The sequence below is a fragment of the Portunus trituberculatus genome, chromosome 49, assembly GCF_017591435.1.
Source record: "Portunus trituberculatus isolate SZX2019 chromosome 49, ASM1759143v1, whole genome shotgun sequence".
Taxonomy (NCBI): Eukaryota; Metazoa; Arthropoda; class Malacostraca; order Decapoda; family Portunidae; genus Portunus; species Portunus trituberculatus.
This window is the reverse complement of record NC_059303.1, coordinates 18,923,209-18,947,971: the sequence shown is the minus strand read 5'-3', so window position 1 is coordinate 18,947,971 and position 24,763 is coordinate 18,923,209. Positions and strand designations below refer to the sequence as shown.

Sequence of the window (24,763 nt, the reverse complement as noted above, 5' to 3'; positions counted from 1 at the left end):
ACAGGGGCCTGAGGGCGGGCATTCCAGTCCAAAGAATGTTCTATATATCTGTCATACGGTCCCTTATTGATTATGCAGCCCCTGTTTTAATACAGTTTAGTGCCACCAACTCCGTCCCTGGAGCTTGTACAGAATGAAGCCATGCGGATAATCTTGGGATGCCCCAGGACTGCACGGATTGAAGTCGTCAGAGCTGAACTGCACCTGCCGAGTATTATGTGTAGGGTACAGGAAATTACTTGTCACACAATTAGTCGGATGCTATGCACGGGCTCTGACTCTCTAAAGGGATCACTGACCCCCTGTATCATGATCCTCGCACTCCTACAACACCATACCTCAGGAAGATCTTGGGAGTACTGACAAGTGTAGGTGTAGCCGAGGCTTGTATTAACGTTGTTATGTCACCGCTGCAACCCGCCTGGAACCCTCACCGTGTCAGTGTTGATTTTCACTCTGCATCAGCCCAAGAGGGACTGGCTCCCTCATGTGCTGCAAGACATGTTCATGACTAAATTGTCCAAGTACCCACACGTTCAGGCTATTCATGTTTATTGTGATGGGTCAGTCAATGGCAGCAGGTCTGGATGTGGGCTGTTCATCCGTGACTACATCTCTGCCAGTCTCTACACTGACACTGAGGTTTCCAGGCGGCTCCCTGCACCCATGTCTTCCACTAGAGCAGAACTGTATGCTGTACTGGAGGCGCTCCATTGTGGCGCCTCTCCATAAGAATGTATATTTCTTTATTGACAGTCAGGCTGCATTGTATGCCCTTCAATCCACCTCCCCCATGGACTGTGATCTAGTTAATAAGTGTCTTGATCTCATCCACGCCCTAGAAGGTGCTGGTGCCACGGTCCATTTCATCTGGATACCCTCTCATGTGGGTATCCCGCTAAATGAAAAAGCAGACCACCTTGCTCAGTGTGCCCTACAAGATGACACAGTGGACCCTGGCACTGAGTACCCTCTGGGTTATGTTAAGAGTAGCATTAAGGACTTCGTACAAAGTAGCATTAGTGATCAGTTGGAGCTTTGTTGCCATAGGGGCAGTAGCACTAGTCTTCACTATGCACGTGTCTCCCAGAGCTGTGCTTACACCTATGGGAGACACACTGCATCACATGACAGGGTGGCAATGAGGCTCAGATTAGGCTACAAATACTTTTGGGAAGTCAGTGCTTCTCCTGGTGTGTGCTATGTGGTGTGTGGTGCACCAAGGGGACACACTCTGCGTCACTATATCGTGGAATGTCCTCTCATTGCTAAATTTAGGCCACAAGGTCAACATGACTTGTATAACCTCATTGCCCATCTCCTAGACTCAGCCACTCTCAGGGATATACTCAGGGAATATTCCCAGTTTGCCCCCAGACTGTAGGATGTTCATGCAATAAGGTGTGCAATATCTGTTTTTATTTATTGAAATAGTAGTATTCTTGATGTATATACTGTCTAGTGTTATATTTTTGATGCTTTAACCTTAAGTCTTTGCCCAGGGGATGGGTGGCAAGGCCCATCATCCTCCTTTGATGTATTTATTTATCAATCCAACAATAAATGTATCAATCAATCAATCAATCAGTAATTGTTGTCCCAGAAATAGAGATAGTACAACAAAAAACACAGTGTATGCATATAAACCTAATTATACTTTTAAGGCGTTTAAAAGTACTTGAGTTATTTTAATGCATTGGTATGTGACAGCAGAATATCCAAAAATATAAGATATCCAGTTGACCACATTTTCTACAAAATATTACAAAATCTGGTCAATTTGACAACTGCAGCGCGAGTTTGGGTCCTTTCCTATTGGGATAAGATTAAACCATCACAAGTATTTGATCCTCATCTCCAACAACACCCTGCAGAGAGGGAAGCAGTCATCGGAGAGTGGCAGCAATGTCATCGAATGTACTTCTGCATAGGCTTTTTTTTTTTTTTTTTAAACTCATTTTTCTGGTCCCAGACATGCTATTTGTCCCTCATTAGCTCCAACTTCTTTTCTGCCTCTGGACACCATGTTCAAACCTTCTGTGACGTCACAATATGTAAACAAAGCCGCTAACGGCTGGTTTTTTTTCCCTGTTAGGCTTCAAAATCTAGTGGATAACTCTAGTGGCTCCATTTCCAACTGCAAATTGACACATGTGAACTAGCCTTTATTTTCAAATAAAAAAATTTAATGGTACTGAAATAGAAGACAAAAATCTTTATGCGACGAGAAATCTCGGTTTTCTATATTTAGCTGGAAAGCAAAAAATTTTCATATTCAGAAAATGTAACATGATGTAGTGTGGCTGTGCTTTCCTTCTCGACATTATGAAGTGTCTGTTGCACCATTAGTTTGAAATACAGACGGTTTGTTGGACTTTGCTTTGTAAACAATATACTCAATAACGTTATTATATTTTGATTATTAGTTGAAGTATTTGTTATGTCTAAATATGTAGTGCATTCCAAACTGGGTGCCTTTTTCTTCTCAAGATTTTAAAAATGTATTACGTACGTAAATGTTGGGCCACAGGCATCTCAGCTGTATCTTCATCCCAGTTCAGTTCACCAGTGTTTACCTGCACTTCTCTATGTTTCCAGACAGAATGAAGCAAAGCCAGACCAAGACCTTGCCCACCAATCCTTTGATTGTCCCTCCCCGTGTCAACTCGTCAATATTTCCTTCAAGTGAATAAATTTATATAACTGTTTATCCCAATGTGAATGTCGTTTACATAAATCTGAAACATGATGGGGCCTTGTGGCACTCTGCTAGTTACTTTACCCCAAGTTGAGTATGTATCTTTGATCACAGTTCTCATTTCCCTATCCTTCAAATAATCTCTTGTCCATTCTAGCAAAGTTCCTTGCAGTCCTCCTATGTTCTCTAGTTTCCAAAGTAGTTTTCCATGAGGGACTTCATCAAAAGCCTTTTTAGTATCCAGGTATACTGTGTCTACTCATCCATCTCTATTTTCAAGTCCTGCAATAACTCGAGTAGAAGCTTAACAAGTTTGATACACATGATCGCCCTGTCCTGAACCCAAATTGTCTGAACGATGACTTGCTCTTCTTCTAGAAATTTAACCCATTTTTCTTTGATAATTATTTCACATAACTTCCCCTAGACACTTGTAAGTGACACTGGTCTGTAGTTTAGTGATTCAGTTGCCTTTCCTCCTTTAAATATCGGTATTACGTTGGCTCTCTTCTATTCTAGTGAATCTTTCCCTTCATATATTGAACTTTTAATTATTTTCCAAATTGGATCCAGCAGTTGCTTTTTGCATTCTTTTAACATCCAGCCTGATACACCATTTGGCCCCATTGCTTTTCTGACTTCCAACTTATTCAATAATCTTCCAATATCCTCTTTGTGCACTGCGATCTCGTGTAATCCTTGGCAATCCAATGTCCTATTAGGTTCTGTTAAATCATCTTCTGCAGTGAACATCGTTTTGAAGCTCTCATTCATTATTTCACACATTTCCCTCTCTGTTTCGTATGTCTTCCCTTCTTTAATTATTTTTTCATTTGTTTCCTTATTCTTTGTTTTGCTGTTTATAAACTTGTAGAAAAGTTTGGGTTCATCTTTGCTTTTATTCACTACATCTTTCTCAAAGTTTCTTTCTTCCTCTCTCCTTTTTTCTAATATATTAATTTCTGGCATCTGTACTGCCGACTATTATAGTCATTTCCCTACTTTACGAGTTTCTTCTATGCTTTATCGTTTGCCTTTTTAGCCTGTATGCATCTAGCATTGTGCCAAGCATGTATTTTTTTTTTTACTCTATAAACGCGTGTGTGTGTGTGTGTGTTATGCCCAAGGAAGAGGGCATCATCACTCCACGGTGTCGATTTTGCTAGAACCGAGCTGTGCCTTGAGGCTGCCTAAATATAGTGAGTAGATGACACTCTCAGCCGATGGCTGTCACTGTCAGGTGGTGGTATTCAGAGGCTCCAACAGACCACCTCAACGTTTATGGCACACTTACCATTCAGTGTCACACACTTTTTTTTACCTTTAACTGTGGGTAATATTTTTGCTACACCTTTATATTTTTCTTGATGTAAGAATGAAAGCTGCTAAGGGCAACATATAAAGAATGAAATAAACAAAAAGACCCATTTAGTTGTTAGTCTCCAAATATGGTCTTATATGTTTTCTATATTCCCTCCCAGCCTTCCCTTCATCGCATGACTTGATCACCTCACATTGCGCTGCTTGCGGGCCATGCAGTCTTTTCTAACTTGCATAGATAAGCGTCAATTTTGAGTAATGTTCGCTTGTTTATGGTCGCGTAACCTTTTGTGGTAGCCTACAGTGGAACCATGCGTGCTTTGGGGTCCAAGGGGTCTCCAAGCGCACGGGTTCGAATCCTATCCACGGTCTGTGTGTAGGTTGGGCTTCCTCACTCGGGGCAACGGTTTCCTAGCGGGTGGGCTTTGAGATAGGAGCTACCCTAAACAGTAACCCCTAAGTAAGCCCATAAATTCCCATGAAAAGCCCACATCGTATGAAAAAAAAAGATAATAAATTGAGTTTTTTTTTATTGATATGAATGTTTTCCAATATTACGTCAGGTGTTAATGAAAATGTCCGAAATTTTGATAATCAATGTATGGCTTAACCCTACCATAGGTCACACTCTCTTTCATCCCTTTCTCTGATAAACTCTGGAATTCCCTGCCTGTTTCTGTATTTTCATCTACCTATGACATGAATTCGTTTCAAGATCCCATTCTCAGTTAGCACCAATGGCCCGTGGCTGGCAGGTGTATATTTTCCTCGCTCTGTTTTGTATGAACAAAGCCCCTACAAAGAAGAGGAGAGTTGAGGCCATCTCTAAGGAGCATCCGTTCAAACATGGCCTCCCCTGTGGACAGCCAGGACGATTGTCTTGCGGCAGGCCAGCCAAGGGAGAGCATTATACCTGTGAAGAAGGTAAAACTTCCTGTTGGTGGAGTGAAGAAGCTTTGTCTCCCTGCCGCCGCTGACCGCAAGGCCTCCCCTGACCTGACCAGACAAAGGGTCAATCCCCGCACCCTCCATCCCTACTGACTTGCTATCCTTGTCTCCAGGCCTGCAGGATGCCATGGATACCGACGCTGCCTCTCACGCTTCCTTGCCTCAACCGGGCGCTGCCCGTCGCCATGTGAGCTTTCCCGAGGGGCACGGCAAGACTCTGGCCCAACTCTACGAGTGGTTCATGGCGCTCCTTAAACAGCACCCGTCCTTGGAGCCACTCATGAAGGAAGGTATAAGCGCAGGCCGTACCTGACGGTTAACCCTCGGTTGACAGCATACATGTTTGTGAAGGAGGGCTTTCTTGGCCTCACCATGACCCCAGCGTACCTCGACGCCTGGCAGCAGATGGTCATCGTTCATGGCGTGTCTACCGCCATTAATGTTGATCTTCTTGCCACACCAGAGGCCTTCCTTTGGCTCAAGAGGCGTGTCGTCGCAGGTGAGCCCCTCCCTCAGCTCCTGGGCCTCAATGAAGGGACCATGCCCAGCTCAGTGCACCTCCTCGGCCCAGGCCGCTTCCACATGAGCCTGTACACCCCTGAGCCTGACCTGTGTGGCCAGTGCTGTCGGTTTGGGCATCAGAGCTGGAAGTGCAAGTCAGCGCCGCGCTGCAGGTACTATTCTGGGGGGGTCATCCTTCCTCCCGCTGCCTGGAGAAGATACGTGCTGGCACCAGAGTCATTACGCTATGTTGCAACTGAAGGGGAGACCACAAAGCCTCTTTGCGCCGCTGCCCTGCTAGGCCCAGGCCCGTCAGGGAGCCACAGACCCCCAGCACCACTGTTGGCCCCTCCAGGGTGGTTTTCCAGCCCGCCGCAGCTCCGCAACACAAGGCTTGGACAAATGGCGCCCCGTCCTGGTCCGACTTCCCTGCTCTGCTTCTGCCAGCCGCTCAGCCAACAGCATTTCTGCCCTTTCTGGCGCAGCTGCCGCAGCCCAGTCTGAGGTGGCTCAACCGGCCTCCCGTCACTGCCACACGGCCACCTGTCTCTGTGCCACCCAGGACTGCCCTTTACTATGCTGCTGTGGTAGGGGCTGAGGGTGCAGCCCTCGCATCGCAGGCTGGCGTGCCTGTGACCCTCCAGGACATGGTGCAGGTCCTGCTGGAAATCTGGGCTGAGGTCAGGGACTTGAGTGTGAGGGTCACTGCCTTGGAGTGACAGCGGGATGCAGCAAGCCCTCCGCCCCAGCCAGTGCCCGCCCCTGTCCAGGCAGTGCCCCAACCTGCCCTCCAGACCCAGCCCCAGAGTGTGCCAGCCAGCCCCCGGCCCCAACCATGGAGTGTCTGTTATGGTCCAGCCTGCCCCAGAGTTTGCTGGCCAGCCCGCGGCCCCAATCAGTGTCTGCTACGGTCCACCCTGCCCCAGATGACAAGTCCCAGAGTGCGCCGGCCAGCCCGTGGGCCCAGCCAGTGTCTGTCCCTGTACATATCCTTCGCCCCAGTCTGCCCCTGATAGCCAACCCCAGAGTGTGCTGGCTAGTTCTCGGCCCCGGCGTGTCCAGCCAACAGCCCCAGTCCAGCCACTATTCCCACCGGCCTCGGCCCAGCCCCTGTCTATGCCGGACCACACGCCTCCGCTGTCTGGGTCCCCCTCTGTAGAGGCGGACCTGGTATTGGATTGTAATGACATGGACACGGATGGGGAGGAGCAGCCGCTGCTCAGACACTGGACCGGATGCAGGCCACTCTCGCCTCTGTGACCGAAGGGCTCGCTCAGGTGCAGCAGCAGCTGTGGCTATCCCAGGTTGGCGGTGTGGTGCAGTAAAGACGCTGCTGTGCTAGACGTGTGGTTGGACGTGCTTCAACTCCGCCTCCTGACGGACTCTTAAATCCTTTTTGTTCCATGTTTAGGAGGTGGCCGGCGTGACCCGACCTCCTCCCTTTTTTGTATACACTGTTACAACAATAAAGTTATTAATCAATCAATCAATCAGATCCCATTCTTTATGGTAGGCTAGCTCTCTCGACTCTGTTACCTCAGTAGGTCTTTTTATCTTATATATTTTTTTTTTACTTTATTCTATTTTATTTTGTTTTATATACTTTTTGCATTGACTAGTTTTCCCCTCTTATATTTAAAAACACACACACACACACACACACACACACACTCTCTCTCTCTCTCTCTCTCTCTCTCGTGCTGCTTTATTCAAACAGCTATTTGCCCTTGATCTCGACTCAAGATTTTATACCTTCTTGCTTAGCCTCTGATATTCATTTAATGTTCGCCAGATTATTTATGTAACTATGTATAGAAATAAGTAAATCACATTGTGCCAGCGCCCGCTCTCATAGACCAAGACCCAGACCGAAACCAGAAAGTGGCAGGCGAGGGTTTGTTTACATGTGAGTGCTTCTTGATTCCCGGCCTGAAGCATTTGTCTGCCCCTCCCTGAATGGTGACCTGATCTTATCTTAAACGGGAACTGATTAACGTGCTGCGTGACTGTTTTTGGTCGTCTGTGACATAGCCTGACGTGTCTCGTGCCATTGGGCTGCGGCTGCTGCTCTGAGGCTTAGTAAGTAACCTATGTGTTGGATCTATTTTGCTCTTGTCTTTAAATCCATGTTAATATTATGGAAATTTACTGAGTCATGCCAGTCTTTCGTCCGTCGTAGCTGGTGAACTCGCAAACTTTAATGTTTCTACACGGTACACAAGGTCGTTTGGAAAATGTTACCTGTGTATCTCCTTGTGAATAGTCCATTGCCAACTCTTAACTATGACCAAGTCGCACCACCACATACCAGTTCGCCCCTTTACGTATTGAACACAGAAGAAATATGATTGAAAATACAATATTAATTTAAAGCTCTTCATGGTTCAATTATGTGCGGTTCACTTTTGCAAGTTTTTTTTTCATTGGAATGTAACTGCTATTACAATGCAAGAAATGTCACTATTGCGGTAAAAAATGCAAGAATTAGAGAAATTTGGTCTTCAAGAAAAGTCTACAGGATTCTTAAATTTTTTCCAGGCTATAGGAGTATATATGACTCAAATATAGGCTCCCAAACCTAACTTAACCCAAGGCAAGCCTGTGTCCCCGTTGGCCTCCATAACCTAACTTCATGGTGGTGGGCTATACCCTTATCAACCCTCCTAATGTACCGGGTAACTGAAACATAGGGCTGTCCCCCGCATAGCTTAACTTGACCTAACCTAATGTAGCGGTTGCACCCTTTTTGCCTTGCAAGGTGCCTCACAAAGTGCTGTCTTCTTTTGTCAACTTCTTATTGTGTTCTCTAATTTTTATGCTTAGTTTATTTATTTATTTATTTATTTTTTAATTTTTTTATGTTGTGGCTTAAAGTGCCTGCAGGTTTTCTTGAAGAGTATGGGAAGTGCTGTTCAGCTTCCACCATTAGTGGCGCAGGCAATTTTATTTATAATGGTACCCATATTAGGGCACATATCAACACCCAAATGCATCTTTGGTATAACCACCTAGAACCTGTGTATCATAGTGACATGTAGGTAACTTTAAACTACTTGACAAATGGCAAAGTATCAAGGCGGTATGTGGTGGGATTCGAACCTATGCGTGGACGTCTACCCGATACCACGCTCCCCACCTTATCCACTAGGCCATCGCGTCCAAGAAAACATTCATCTTTTTGATAACTCCTTACTGTGCCTCCTTGCCTCTTGGTTTTCATCAATCCAGTGGAGCATTCATCTTTTTGTCAACTTGTTTCAGATGTTTAGTGTTTATCAGCCCACTGGAGGAAATATTTACTGATTTTGAAATGGTGGAGTGTGATTTGATTTACTGGGAAACACCATATCTTTTCTTTGAGTAAGATGGATAGGCATGATTCAGTAAATTTACCATTTCATCCTTTACGTACCTAACTATGAACAGGCCCTTCATGTTCAGCAAGACACACAACACAGCAATGCAGTCAGTGTGCTGTGTTGCTGCCTTTGTTTGTTGAATTGGTTACTTGGAGTTTAGTTTCATAGTGGGTAGGAAACAGCTGCTTTGCTATTACAGATGATCTCATTTGGTTATTTCGGTGATTTTGTTGAGTTGTGTTAGATACTACTACTACTACTACTACTACTACTACTACTACTACTACTACTACTACTACTACTACTACTACTACTACTACTACTATTACTACTTACTCTGCAACAAGTCAAAAATAGAAGTTCTACCTCTAACTACTACTACTACTACTACTACTACTACTTATATACTCAATAAAATGTCAATTTCTTGAAGAAATAGGTGTTTTGATTAAGAAAGCAGTAAAAAAAAAAACACACACAGATATTATGCTTTTGTTAATTTGATGTTCTGTAATTTTTTGTTTATAGTTTAAGAATAATTATTTATTTTAAAACTACCATGTGTCTTAATACTATTAATTACCAAGCATGGCATGCATAATTTCATATAATGTTAGTCAGAGTGAGACATGAGTTTATTTAATCTTGGTTTAGCAATAATAAATGCCTTAATTCTAACTGCATCATCAAGGCAATATTTCCACCTGCTGTAGGTCATGTCATGTCATGGAAGCCAGTTACCAAATTGCTTGATTGAAACATTAACTCCTACTATTTGTTGCAGTTCCTTTTGCCTTAACACAGAGTCTCTAATTTTGTTGTGTTACTGATCATCCTTCATTAGGACAGACCCATCACAGCCCAGCATGAGTGCAGCCAACATGACAGCCGGAGACAAGTATGTGTGCAGCTTCCTGTTGTCCCCTAGACAGGCTCTGTTGGCAGCAGCTCTGGCCTGGGGAACCTTTTCTGCGTAACAGCCTACACTTGTAGTATTCATGTACTCAAGCACAGGTTGTCCTTTCTTGCTTGGATTACATTAAATTAAAAGCTAAATGTAATATTATCAATTTGCTTCTTTTGTTTTTTGTAAAAGCATTCATGTTATGGTCAGTATTTTTTATGAGTTCTTAATTTACTAGTATAGTTTTGTAAGATGACTTTTTTGTTACATCATTAAAGGATAAACAATATGTATCTACACCAAGTACTGTAGTGTTGTTATGAGTTGTGGTTTGTGAGTAGCTGTAGTGTAGATGTGAACTAGACTTGGAGACTTGGATGTACTCTGTAGCAGTGTCCAGCCATCATCACTTCAAACCTTTACAGTGATGGAACAGTCTAGGCCATGTCAAATTGAAGAAAGCTTTGGTGATTTCTGACATTTATATCATTTATTTAGATATGTATGTCATTTCTCAATATATAATTAACAAACTTGTTTAATATTTTTCTCAAGTCCAAGTCATAGGATGAAGAAAATAGATAAATATAACAGTCTATTAATATAAAGAGGAATGCTTTGAAGACATTTAAGTGGCATACCTTTTCATATGTCTGCATCATTATGAACTTAAACATGCTAGGATAAGAAAAACTTGTGAGAAGTCAAAGAGTAAAAGAATAAAGTGTGGTCCTGTGGGTGAAGCAAAGATGATAATGGCTAGCACAGTCAGTCACGTCACAGAGGCAGTAGACTCACCCCCTTATGATGCCACCTGTTAGCATCTCCTGTTGGTGTTCTCCCTGTAGCTCCTCTAAGGCCATGGGAGAGAAGGCCTCGCAGGTGAACCCTATGGAGCAATACCTGATCCTCGCCAAGCAGGCCAAGGGGGCGGCGGCAGTGCAGCTGGTGAAGCAGGTCCTGGAGGCGCCTGAGGTGTATGTGTTCGGCGAGCTGCTGGACATGCCAAACATTACCAGTGTGAGTGTTGCCTCTGTGTAATTCACCTTGGTCGTCTGCTGGTCGACCAAGGTGTGTGCGTGTGTGTGGCAGCCAGGTGACAGATGGTGGTTGTTTGAATGAGTCTAGGTGTGATGATGGATTGAATGAGTTAGTGAAGTGTTTTAGTTGTCAGGATGAGCTGCATTGGAGCGTTGATGAGATTACAGCTGTCTATTTTTTTCAGCTTGGCCATATTTGAGTTAGCTAGGTTGAATTGTTAATTACCTCTAAATTCATTACACATTTAACTATTCTATTAATTGAGAAACTTTATTTTTATTATTATTATTATTATTATTATTATTATTATTATTATTGTTGTTGGTCTTATTCTTGTTTTTTTTATTCTTGTTTTTCTTTTATTGTTATTATTATTGGTGGTGGTGTTGATCCTCTGTTCCTATTCTTATTCTTGTTATTAACCTGATTATCATCCCTTCACATGGCAGTTGAAGAGCACCCCACAGCAGGCGCCGTACTACGAGCTGCTGCAGTTGTTTGCGTATGGCGTGTATGGTGACTATGTGCGGGAGTCTGCCAAGTTCCCGACACTGACTCCCACCATGCTGACCAAGCTGCGGCACCTCACCATCGTCTCGATGGCCACGGGTCAGAAGAGCATCCCCTTGGCCACCCTTGGCACACAGCTGGGCCTCACCTCCACCAGGGAACTTGAAGATCTCATCATAGAGGCCATGTACACAGGTAGTTGTGGAGAGTTAATGTAGAGGCTCATAAATTTAGTGTTCAGTTTTGACAGGTTGTTTTGGGATTTATCAGGACTTTAAGGTATTGCTGGAAAGGTTCTCCAACATCTCATTAATTTGTGTCTGGTTTTAAAAGGGTGTTGTGGAATGTGTTTGTGTTTCCTGGTATTGGTGTTGAGTATTGCTGCAAAGATTCCTGATATTATTTCAGTGTCTTGTCTAGTTTTAACGGGCTGTCGTGGAATTTATTAAGATACTATTCAAATGGCAGTGTAGACAATTGCTGCAAATATTCTTATACACTCATAACTCTTTGTTAACTGGTGGTAGGTAACAGACATCACCACTACCACTACCTTTTCCACTACTACTACTACTACTACTACTACTACTACTACTACTACTACTACTACTACTACTACTACTACTACTACTACTACTACTACACCACTACTACTACTACTACCACCACCACCACCACTACTACTACTACTACTACTACTACTACTACTACTACTACTACTACTACTACTACTACTACTACTACCACCACCACCACCACCACCACCACCACCACCACCACCACCACCACTACTACTGTATTATCCATTCCCTATCCCTTCAGACATCATCCATGGCAAACTGGATCAGAAGAATGGTATCCTGGAGCTGGACCATGCCATTGGCCGGGACATCAAACCAGAGGACCTACCTAACATTGTGGCCACCCTGCAGGTCAGTGGCATCCGTGTTAGTGGTGCTGCGGAGGTTCAGTGTTAGGCTTCTGTCACACTATGCCCCCTGGTGACCTTATTGTGAAAATGTTGGGTAACTAGACTGTGGGAGGTGACTGGTGGCTTGGTGTGGAAGGAGTGTCACTGTTTTGCAAGGATTAGATGTGTGGTGAAATGGTGATTGTTTTTTTTATTTAGTTTTTTATTTTGATGTAAAAGGAGAGATTTGTCCAAGGTTAACAAAAGATTAAACAATTAGACCAACATAGATGCCAATTTCTGAACAGGGTTGAAACAGAAGTACTACATGGATTTTCTCTCATTCCTTTATTGATACTTACTAAATATATTTTCATGTACGAGATGACACTTGAATCACTGAAAAAAATGCATAAAAAAGTTATTCACCCTATACGTCAGACATGAAAACAATGACCCTTAACGTTTTATGCAAATTTTCACTGTAAAGAAACAACATTCTGTATAACGACTTTTAGGAAAGTTAAACATAGTAAAATGGGAATCCATTTTGAGAAAGATACACTAAAACATATTGAAAAAGTGTAAAAAGAATTTAATATAATATACACAACTGCAACACTCTGCTGGCATTATATGTTTATGAATGAACAAAGCCTTGGTGTTAAGAGTACTCTGATGTGTATATTTTCTTATCCCTTAAACAACACACTTCCTCTTGACAGCTCCATCCTATCCATGCCTCTTTATTCTGCTGTTAAAAGGACAATATTAACCTTACTCTTGATTGTATATCCCCATTTGTCTCTCCTACAGTCGTGGTGTGATACCTGTGACACAATGCTCTCCAACATCGACCAGCTCATCACCCGCGCCAACACTGACAAGGAGCGGCACCTCAAACACCGCAACTCCCTGGAGACTGAGGTGAGTGGCAGCGGTCTCAAGCAAGGTTAAGACCATGACTTCTCTGCCTCTACCTTCACCACCAGCTGGAGAAGGAGTGATGCTTGTTCCTCCCCTGCCTGATATGACACTATAAGCCAACTTTTCATGTTTTCTGCTAACTGCGCTTCTCTGTCTCCTCACTAACTACCAATAGGAGAAAGAATGACTTGTTCCTCCTCAGCTTGATACGACACTATAAGCTAACTTTTCATGTTTTCTGCTAACTATGTTTCTCTGTCTCTTCTCTGACTACTATTAGAGAAAAGAACAACACTTGCTCCTCAGCCTGATGTTATATGATTAGGAATATGATTACACTTTAAGCCAATCTCTTCATGTTTTCCACTGACTATACTTGAGTGGTGGCTGTCTCAGGCAGATGTTGGCCAGAGGTTTGCCCTGACCACCAGCAATAGAAAGAACAATTGTTCTCCTAGAAATGTGACAGAAGCAATTTTTTATATATTTTCAATGAACTGTACTAGAGTGGTGGTAGTAGGTAGCAGCTGTGGGCGAGAACCTCTTCCTTCCTGGACACCAACAGGAGTACTGATTGACACTTGCTCCTCTTCAGCCTGACATAACACTGATAGGAATATGACAGAACACTGGATATCAGTGTGTAGATGAGACAGACGAGTTGATTGTGGTGGTGAGAACACACAGGATGAAGTAGATCTTTATTTCTTTCAAGATTTGAACACTGATTCTTTCTCCCACAAAGACTTGTTGCTGAAATTTTAGAGAAATAATTTTTTTTTTGTACTGCTGCAATCCAGTCACTGGATTATAAGTAAGTCTCATTATGTGTTACCTTGAATAATGCATGTGGAATAGGGACAGAAAAGTTTATCCACATTAGTACCAAATATGCCTTTGAAATTTTTTTTTAAGCCAAACTACACAAACAATAGATTATAAACAGATTTTATGATAACCTTCCTCTGACTATACTTAACATATTGAGTAGGAACAGAAAAGGTATCTAGAACTGTTACAGATATGCTTGAATAAATCTTTAAGGGAAAGGAAGAATACAAACATTATACTGTTCTCAATATACATGCCACTCCTTCAGGAGATTCAGTGGAAGAATACTGCCTCAGTCACTGGTCCAGCAGGAACAAAGATTTGGTCATGTGTGTTTTACTTAAGTTTTGTATGTATTCATTGTTTGACATTCAAGACGTTTTTCATGAAGAGATTGTTTTAGTAGATACGTGTGTAGATACAATGAAGTTTTTTTTTCTTGAAAGAGGGGAAAACTGGCTAAGGACAACATAAAGAGTTAAAGAAAAGACCCACTTAATTACCAGTCCCCATGCAGGTCTAAGAGAGCTAGTGAAAAGAAAGGGATGAATATCTTGAAACCTCTTTATTAAATGATTTCAGGTCATAGGAAGCTGGAAATACAGAGACAGATTATGGAATGAATAATGAAAGTCAACAATGATAAAGAATTGTTGAAAGATTTTATGAATGGTGAATGATGGGATGAAGTGTACCAGGCATGTAAGGATAAACAGGGAACCATGAACAGTAATGTTGACATAAATTGATTCTAGTGAAGTGACATTGCTGTGCTGTATTTGTCTGTAATATTGTCCATGAAACTGTAATAAAGTTTGTCAAAATATATCAGTTGCAGTAATTAGTAACACAAAAAGCATTGAGAATTTGTGAACGACTTGTTATTTTATACACATATTTACGCATCTCATTCAGAATTGTCATCCCACTGTTAGAGACAGGATAGTGATACGTGCTTTTTGAGGCCTTTGTGAGAAGCACACTTGGGGAAAGCAGTGCCATTGTGACAGACACAGGAAGAATCATCATGCTAGTCAGGATTAGATTCACAATAATACTTGTTTTGATGACAAGTGTATTTGAATGAGAGAGAAAGAGAGATCATTGAGTAAATATTTCACTGGGACTTGCGACACACACTCAAATGCACACACATACACACATGCACATGCACATGAACACACATGCACACATAGTTGCTACAGCACATAATGTACATAATTTTAAAGAAAAATTGAATAAATGGAGACTTGGAGACTGGACACTATGAGCCCTGCTCAAACCCTGTACAATACAACAAGGTAAATACAACTAGGTAAATACACAAACACACACACACCTAGCAGTAAATAGATACGGGGTGTAACTGAAGGGATTGTGGCCTCGCTTTCCCAGTGTGTGTTGTATGTGATGTGGTCTCAGTCCTACCCGAAGATTGGTCAATACGAGCTCTGAGCTCTTTCCGTAGGGGAAAGGCTGGCTGGGTAACCAGCAGATGACCGTGGTGAATAACTCACACACACAAGGCACCACAAGGCAAGGAATAGACATGTCACTCAGGCTCAAGACTCCACAACCTTCCAATAGAGACTGATATGTGCAGCCAAAACACCAAGGAGAGGAGAATCTTGAGTGGCATAATCCTCTTGGTCTCCCTCACTGCCATAAGACCATACAAGTGTCAGGGGAGTGAGACACTGCCAGCAGTGTGCCAGTACTTAGCATGGCACACTTAAGTATGGTCTATCCCATGAACACAGAAACTGAACTTAGGAGAAAAATAGAAAGATAATTGGAAAGAGACTAATTGTAAGAGTAACCTACACTTAGAGATGGTGTGGAGGAGGGGGAAGAAGAAACATCAGGGAAGAGATGGTCTGGGAATGAATGATTAAGAAGATAGTTTGAAGGACAGTAGAGGATGAAGGATAAATATTGGGAAGAACATTAATGATAACTGCAAGAAAGTAAAGGAAGATTATACAAACTCACTTACTAACTCAAAGTAAAAGAAAAATGGGACAAATTTAACAGAGACATGTATAACTGAGTAAACTGGAACCAAAAAAGAATACATGCACAACTTTTTACTCACCAACATGAACTAGGTAAAAACTGGATGAACATAGAGATAGAACCAGATCAACTTAACTTAACCTAGATCCCTTACAAGCAAGCAGCGACTAGGGAAGAACACACAGTCACTCACTCCCTCCCCAGCAGCAGTGAGATGACAGTACATTCCTCTCCCTCAGGTGCTGAACATCAAAGCTTCTCTCAAGACACAGGCGCAAGAGGGGGATGAGGCTCTGGTTTCTGACTCCCGAGATCACGACAAGAAGCGTCCTGTTAAGAAGGGCATCCGAGCCCCCACAACTAAGTTCTGGCCAAAGAGTTCCTAGTGGGGGCTCCTTCCTAGCACCTTGCACTCCTCCCAACACCCCTCTAGCCTTGCCTCACCATCTCCCCCTTCCATGCCTTTGTGTATTTATATGATTAGTGTGTTAGTTGATGTATTCTTTTATCTTTTTTTATTAATTTTTCTTCCCCATTCATGAACATAGCAGGAAGAAAGGATTAACTGAAGGATTATATAGTTATTACATGTTTCTATTTGTATTTACCTAAGAAGATAAGTGATAGGAGTTATGTCATATGAGGCCATTTATATGTGGAAATTTAAATGATCTGGGCTATCCTTTATGTGATTGTCAGTCTGGTATATAAAGAAATAGATTTATTTGTCTGTACACCAAATTGAATGAATATACAATTAGGGCAGCATCACAAAACTGGATATCTCATTTTCTTGGGGGATTCATTAGAAAAAGTTACAAAATTTGTGGACTCAGCCTTGAAAAGTTTATGCATATGCCTCTTCCTGTTCTTGCTCCATGTGTAAAGTATTGTTAGACTCACATTAAAGTTTACCTACAGTGGAGTGTGGTGTCATTGCCCTGTTGATGTGGTGTGGTGTGGTGTGGTGAAACTTGGTCTGAGGTGGTATGGTGTGGTGTAGTGTGGTTTGGGATGGTGTGGTTTGGTGTGGTATAGTGTGATTTGGAGTGGTGTGGTGTGTTGCTTAGCTTTGTTTAGGGTGGTGTGGTGTGGTGTAGCATGGGTTGGGGTGGTGTGGCTTGATGTGGTGTAGCATGGTTTGGAGTGGTGTGGTGTGGGTAATTTTGCCTTCCAGGAGATGATTTTGTGTGTTGTATCTTGCCTCTGACATATGTTGAGTTTAAGAAATATGTACTCGAAAGAAGTCTATTTATCCAATTTTGTGTATGTCATATGAAATTCTACTTTTTATGTGTTTACATCACTCATTATTAAAACTTCTTTGATATGTGATGTGTACAGGAAGTATTACCAGCAATTTTAGATTTCATGTGCATTTTTGGCTGAAATTCTAATTTTTGTCATACACCATTTTGACAAAGGTATACATGAATGAAGAAGAGGTTACCAAAATAGTCTGAATCTGATCATTTTGCTTTTTTATTTATTTCATTTATTTCACTTATCTTTTGTACTAGCATATGCTTCTCCACAGGCTTCACCACTGTCCTTGTGCTTACATAACCACTGGCAGTGAACAAAAACGGGTGAAGAATTCCAGAGTTCACCAGCAAAAGATATGAAGTGAATACGTAAAATGTTTGTATGGCTCCTATTCTTTTTATTTTGCATCATGTTAGAGTTGTGAGATGGTGAATATTACAATGTGTGTATGTACGTGTGTGTTAGTAAATGTTTATTGCTACTACTGTACAGGCTACATGCATACAGAGTTTTCATACTTATGTGAAGTGTATGTGTGTGTGTGTTTGTGTGTGTAATTCACCACAATCGTCTGCTGGTCACCCAGCCAGGAACAGGAACAGGAACTTAGATAGAAAAGGCAGAGGGGGGAAGTGGGGAAAGGAGAAGAATAGGTGGGTGATAAGAAGGGAGCTTTAGTAGGAGAGTAAAGTCACTGGGGCTTGACCCAGGCGCAAGATGATGGTGGGTGTTGATTGGCTACTGGTCTTCAACGCAGGCGATGCATTTCTTCAGCAGCTTCGTTGGGTTTGATGGGCAGGGAGACAGGGTCTTACCCAGCCAGTCTTCCCCATTACGGAGCGAGCTCAGAGCTCATAGACCAATCTTCGGGTAGGACTGAGACCACAACACACTCCACACACCGGGAAAGCGAGGCCACAACCCCTCGAGTTACATCTCAAACCTATTTGCTGCTAGGTGAACAGGGGCCACACATCAAGAGGCTTGCCCATTTACCTCGCCGCCTACGGGACTCGAACCCGGATCCTCTCGATTGTAAGTCGAGCGTGCTAACCACTACATTACGCGGTGTGTGTGTGTGTGTGTGTGTGTGTGTGTGTGTTGAAGCTGTGTGCACAAGTTTTTCTGTCTTGTGTCACCGTCAGCTCTTCTCATTAGTGTGAATTAGGCAACCACCACATCACATTGCCTTCTCCTGAATCATGAGGAAAGAATGTGCTGAATAATGCGTGCAGAGACATTAGAGCAAGTTTATATTTACTTTGGTATCATTGTAGAAGTTAAAATGTTATATGTATGTGGTGATGGGGAAAGACTTGATTCAGAAATGTTAAACCATAATTTGTTGATCTTGTTACTATTCTATGGAAAAGTATTGAGAGTGTTCATGATGAATTGGTGGTTTTAAGTGTTTTCATGGTTAGTAGTGTAAGTAGGACGTTTTTATGACTTTAGTGGAAGTTATTGGACATTTCAAGATTATTTTTCATGGTTCTATTGGAAGTTTAACAAGAATTCTGCATTATGTCAATGGAAAAGACACTCATGAAAAACAACTTTTCATCTCTGGCCTTGAAAAGTAAATAAATAATATGAAAATTGAAAGTGTTTCATTATTACTGCTATATTGAAACATGCCCTTCTTTCTTCCCTCAGCCAATAAAAAGAACAAAAAGAATAATGATAATGATAGTAAAAAAAAAAAAAAAAAAAAAATATATATATATATATATATATATATATATATATATATATATATATATATATATATATATATATATATATATATATATATATATATAAAGAAAACAAGTGAAAGATGGGCAATAAATAATACTATAATGTATAAAAACAAATTTCCCTATCAATTAAGTAGATTATCAAACAATTCTTTATGGGTCTTGTTCTCTTCTGCAGCTAATGAGAGGAGGGGTTGCACTGAGGCCACCTGGGGACTGTCACACTGAGCTGAGTCATTTCTGTAAGGTCATGCCCTCAACTACTACTACTACTACTACTACTACTACTGCTGCTGCTGCTGCTGCTGCTGCTGCTGCTGTTGCTGCTGCTGCTGCTGCTGCTGCGAATATTGCAGGAGAAGGGTAATGTGTTAATTTGTATTGTTGAGTTTCTTTTTCTTATTGATTTATCTATTTCTTCATGTAATTAGCTATCTTTCTATCTAATTGTCTAGTCTGCATGTCTCTCTTTGTATGTATAGCTATCTATCAATCAGTCTTTTTATCTATTCATCTGTTATTATTATTATTATTATTATTATTATTATTATTATTATTATTATTATTATTATTATTATTATTATTATTATTATTATTATTATCATTATGTATTTTTATTGTTATTATTTGAGATGTGAAACAGCAGCCAGGATGAAGTAAGTGTCTTATCGTAATGTATCTATATCTTGAAGGAAATATTAAAAAGACAAAGACGGACATGTACCGTTCATCAAAAGACACCTGCGCGCGGTCCGGCAGTGTAAGGGTTATTACTTCATATAGTTTTCTTTAACATAAATGAAAAGGAAGGGACTTAAGGGAAGGAAAGGAATGCAATCGCGTCAGATGAAAACTTAAGTGATACCTGGGACTTGACGAGCAATAATTAATAGCTCTAGAACAGTGGTTCCCACAGTGTGCTTTCCAGGTAGTACAGCACATGAGTACTCTCTGGTTTATATGCGATTTTTTTTTTATTGAATTACATAAATTTATTTCTCAGAAAAGAAATATTATTGTCTTACACAAGATAATCTAGCATCGATCAGCTGGCGAAGAAGAAACAGGTGCATTCCTCGCATTAAAACAATCCTTATTGTTAGTTCATTTGTGTTCGACTTGTGAAGAAATTTATATTTGCTGGAATTGAAATTTTCTGGAGCCAGGTGGTACGCGGTGACTGTCTAGGACTCAAGTGGTACTCGCTTAGGAAAAGGTTGGGAACCACTGCTCTATGGTATGCGGTCTGTAATGTGGTATTGTTCATGACTCAAAGAGAAACATTTGCTGAGAAGAATTGTGGTTTAGCTTGCATAATTTATGACTTCAGAATAGTGTTTGACAATGAATTATGATGAAAGGGAGGGGGGTCGACAATGAAAATATTTAAAACGGGCAAGTATGAATATTTGACGTTGAAAGAGGGATATTAAAATGTCTGAGATGGAATATTTATTTATCATTATATTAGAAGGATTGACAATGAAACTATTGAACTCCAGGAATAGCGTGAAAATTTGACGTTGAAAGAGGGATTAAAGTATCTGAAAGGGAATATTTACTTAGAAGCAAGGACAGTATGCAACACGTAGCTCTTGACGTTGGAAGAGAGGCTAGCGAAATGGACTGCCACGTGTACTCTTCCTTGCAGCTTTATATTTTCTTACATTCTATACCCTAAACAAAAATCAGAGACTGCATTCTCTAACTAAAAGAAATATATGGAATTAAGTATACATAATAACTTTAGGGAATGCCGAGGCAGGCGTTGGTTTGTGGCTATTTTCTTGCGTTCTACGTTCTAAGAAAATTCAAAGACCATTCTTTAAATTCAAAAAGAAATATATAGAACCAAGTATACATGTAACTTGAGGGAAAACTGAGACAGGGCAGAGTTGCTTTGTGGCTATGGTTACGATGTGTGTGTGTGTGTGTGTGTTCCTCATTCCCGCGAAAGGGTGGCACACTGCAAGGCGGAGCTGCGGAACACAACACTGGTCATCTTATGGTATTTGTTCAGCCGGGAAGGGCAAGTGTGTGTATGCTAATGAAGTGTTGGTATGGAGTGTGAACGTGACTGAAGGGAAGAGACGAGAGCTAGATGGGGAGAGGGAGAGAGAGAGTGAGACAGAGAGGCATGCATACATCACAGCTCACTTACTATTGATCACAACAGCTTATTAGTCCACATATGTGCTAGTATCGCGTAATACTTTCCGTCGACGTGTGTGTGCGCGCGTGTGATGTAGGTATAGTTTTTCTCCGAGTGTGAGTGGTGTGTACCGTGCGTTGCCTCATCTCACGGTCCCTTGAAGGCTGGCAGCAGAGCGAGACACGGGGGAAGAAATGGTGATAGTGGCGGAGGTAGTGGTGGTGATAAGCCTTGGTCACAGTAACGCTCACTACAGCCTCTGATTGCCGTGGAGGAGGTGCAGGAATGTTCTTACTCATAAAATAAGAAGTTACGTAATGTTTAATGTTCGCCGTAAAGCCAGCAAACCACATGTGTTAAGATGTGGCAAGACTGGGGGAGTTATAGTGAGTTTATACTATAAGTTGTACCAGACGCGTGACAATATGCGCGTGTAGACAACTATTAGGGAAGAAAGAAGGCAGGGAAGGATAAGAGGCACACAATAACGTCTTAAACACTACCATTGTAGTCACAGAAGCTCGACAGGGATTTTTTTGCATGCACGTCAGTCATCAAGCATGCTCAGTAATTGTGTGTGTGTGTGTGTGTGTGTGTGTAGGAACTAGCTAAACCACGAATAAAACTACTAATACTTCAGTTTAAATTCGTTTTCTTACTGAGTAAAGGATGACTCTCTCTCTCTCTCTCTCTCTCTCTCTCTCTCTCTCTGGTGCCTCACATGTTCTCCACCATCACCGTACAGTCACCAAGAATCCTCATGGTAGTGGTGGCTAAGAAAAGGATCACTGAGGCGGGCCGGGCCGTGTTACTGGCTGCATGACCAACTCAAGGTCGCGGGTCGCTTAGCACCATCCTGAGACGCCACGGAGTTGCCTGACGCCTGAATGAATGGCGCTTTGGTTCACGCTTGCCTCTCTTCGAATCCTGTGAAAAGTGAAGCCTATTTTTATGTTTCCTGGGATAGATTGTCGTGGTTCATGCTTGCTCACTGTCGGTAATACCACATTCGTTCTCAGAGACTACACTCGTATCCAGAATTGTTTGCATTTCCCACTATGACTATTCTCAGAGGCCACAGAGATGCGTTAGTCTCTCAAGTGTGTTTCTCGTGTTAACAATGTAGAAATCTTGTTAATCTGTCGTTTGCATCGTAAATACTCCCTTAATAGCCTAAGTCGCTTAAATTACACTCGGGAAAGTACTGGAGGTGTTATTCTGTTCAAGACCGTAAATACACCCTTAATAACCCGAGTCACTTAAGTACACCCCTTGGAAAGTAGCGGAGGTGAGAGCAGAAGTGTTACGTAATATGGTCGTGAGGCAGGTAGTGAGGGAGTGTCTGAACTGGTCATTCTTACCGGGAAGGAAAGGGTAAAGGGGATGAAAAGCTTTGACTGATAGAGTAAAGTGTGGTGGTGGTGGTGGCTGGGGGGGTCTGCTGGAGGCGTGGACGAAGGGCGGTTGAAGGAAAGGGTAAGGTGGTGGTGGTGGTAGTGGTAGGGGTGTGTGCTGGAGGCGTTGACAAAGAGCGGTGGAAGCGTTGGTTTAGTCTGGGAGGAGGCTGCGGGGGAGAATGATGATGTTAGTTAGTGGGACGGTGTGTTTTGGTAGGGGAGCGTGAGGACACCTAATGAATACTAACAGTTTTGTTGTGGCCCTGCGGGTGTTGCCTGGGAAGAGTGATGAGGCGGCGCGGTGGTAAAGAAGGGACTGAGGACTGCCCTTCACTCAGAAATGGACCGGCGGTGACTTGTCTTTATTTTATTATCACGCGTGTCTATTTGCAAGGGATACATAAACACGCCAAGGGGGAATAAGCTACGCAGTCTACATTCATGATGAAGTAAGGCTCATAAAGTAACATGTAGGCCAGTGAAGACGAAGAGTCCTCAGTGTGGGAGTGAAGGGAGGCGGGTGGAGTGGCTTTGTCATAACTTGCACGGCTCTGTTTCTCTGCACGATCCAGAGAGAGAGAGAGAGAGAGAGAGAGAGAGAGAGAGAGAGAGAGAGACGGGCTTGGCAGCAGGAAGCACAGTGGTGATTCTCGTTGTGCTCGGAAGCAAATAAAAGTCAACTAAGATCCACAACTCATGTTCCCTGCGACACTTCTACAGCTTCCTTCCCTTCCCACCGCCTCCCCGCCCTCCCCGCACCTCCACACCACCAATTACAAGGCACGTGCTGCTCCTCCCACTCCAACGCTCCGCCGCGCCGCTCGCCCCCAATGGACACTAGCGAGCACAACGTGGATAATAAATGATGTCGAGTATGTTGCTTTTTTATGAAATACTCAAGTTGGTGCTGGCGTGGTGCCAGATCCATTTTCTGTAAGGAGGCCACGATTGAGCTGGGCGCGGCTGCCAGACTCTCGCCTCGCCTGCGTGCTGTTATGCCTCGGCAGTGCTGCTGGTGGTGGTGGTGCTCCTCGCGCTTTTGCTGCTGCTGGTGCTCCACCTCACGCAGCACATAATATATCCTGTGCCGCTGCTGCCGCTCGTGTAGCCGTGACGCTCCCCGAGCGGCTGTGGAGTCATGGGCTTGTATTGCTAACGAGCGAGGAGCAAGGAGCGGCGGGAGGGACGGTCTGGGTAAGGGCGAGGGGGGTTAGTGAGCTGCTCTGCCGCGGGCTACCAATTACTACCAATTACAAAAGTATTCTCTCTGGCTGAGTGGAAATTCATGAGGGAGGGCGTTTTAGCAGCGGGAGTGGCGGTGTCCACGCCCGTGTCGCCAGGGCCCGGAAGCTGCTGCTGATAAACAGATAAGAGTCCACCTTGAGGTGCGGCGCGGCGCGGCGCGGCGGGGCAGGGCGGGGCGTGAGTAACGCGCTCTGGTTATTCATGAGAGAAATAACATATAAATCTATCGGCTTAAGGGTGTCTGGGTGCGGGCGTGAGTGATCGTATTGATGGGGCCAGGGTGGGGTGGGCCGCGGGGTGGGCAGCGGGCAGCGCGGCTCCCTTGTTTACTCCATCGACGGCAATAAATAAAGTAAATGTCTGGAGTATTGCGCTGGATGCTTACAAGACCTGATTACGACGGGAGGAGGAGGAGGGGCAGAGGCTGGCTGGGAGGGGGATGCGAGTGGCGGGACGGAGGGAGGAATGAGGGAGGGCGGGAAGGCTGGCAGAGGCTCGAGGCGGGGCTGTGACGGCCGTGGCACCGCCAGTCAGCAGAGAGCCAGCGATGGTGGCACTCCCTGCGCCGCGCCGCCGGGAGGGAGGAGTGTTGTGGTGTTGTACCGAGTCCTGCAGGGGAGCCACGTGAGGATCTGCCACTCCCCCGACCCCACACGCCCCCACACCTACCACCCGCCGTCCCGTTACTCCAAGCGGGTGTCTGGGGGCGCCACGAGAAGTGCTTGAAAAATAAGAATTAGCTGTCATCGAGTGGTCAGTGTCGAGACCCTTGCCGGATGCGCCGTGTGTGTGTCTCGGCGGCCCTGTGCACCTCGTGAACGTGTGTGTGTGTGTGTGTGTGTGTGTGTGTGTGTGTGCATCTCGGAAAGTGTACTCTATGTGAGGGGAGATACGAACTTACATACAGGAGCCAGAGGACACGCACGTAAGAAAAGGGTACGTCCGTGAAGACTCACTCACGTACTGGTGTGTGTGTGTGTGTGTGTGTGTGCCATGTAC

At 43.3% G+C, this 24,763-nt stretch overlaps 2 protein-coding genes across 7 annotated transcripts in view; both read left to right on the top strand.

Moving 5' to 3' along the window:
* The first annotated feature begins 7,320 nt into the window (after positions 1-7,320).
* On the top strand, positions 7,321-16,888 carry LOC123499218 (COP9 signalosome complex subunit 7b-like). 2 transcript variants are annotated; one of them, XM_045246968.1, is made up of 7 exons: positions 7,322-7,546; positions 9,671-9,724; positions 10,579-10,750; positions 11,221-11,476; positions 12,104-12,213; positions 13,008-13,118; positions 16,205-16,888. In XM_045246968.1, the coding sequence occupies exons 2-7, from the start codon at positions 9,693-9,695 to the stop codon at positions 16,349-16,351; spliced, it is 828 nt and encodes a 275-aa protein (XP_045102903.1). In that variant the 5' UTR covers positions 7,322-7,546; positions 9,671-9,692; the 3' UTR covers positions 16,352-16,888. The 2 variants fall into 2 exon arrangements, with proteins under 2 accessions (XP_045102904.1, XP_045102903.1); XM_045246969.1 differs by lacking the exon at positions 9,671-9,724 and having other exon boundaries at positions 7,321-7,546.
* Positions 16,889-24,268: 7,380 nt separating this feature from the next.
* LOC123499216 (inactive phospholipase C-like protein 1) overlaps positions 24,269-24,763 on the top strand; it is a 153,057-nt gene continuing 152,562 nt past the window's right edge. For 2 of the 5 annotated variants that reach the window (XM_045246966.1, XM_045246963.1), the window contains exon 1: positions 24,272-24,700. The gene's annotated coding sequence lies outside the window, so the exon portion shown is untranslated. Of the gene's footprint in view, positions 24,701-24,763 lie in introns of all 5 variants that reach the window. The other 3 variants (XM_045246965.1, XM_045246962.1, XM_045246964.1) reach the window with 3 other exon arrangements.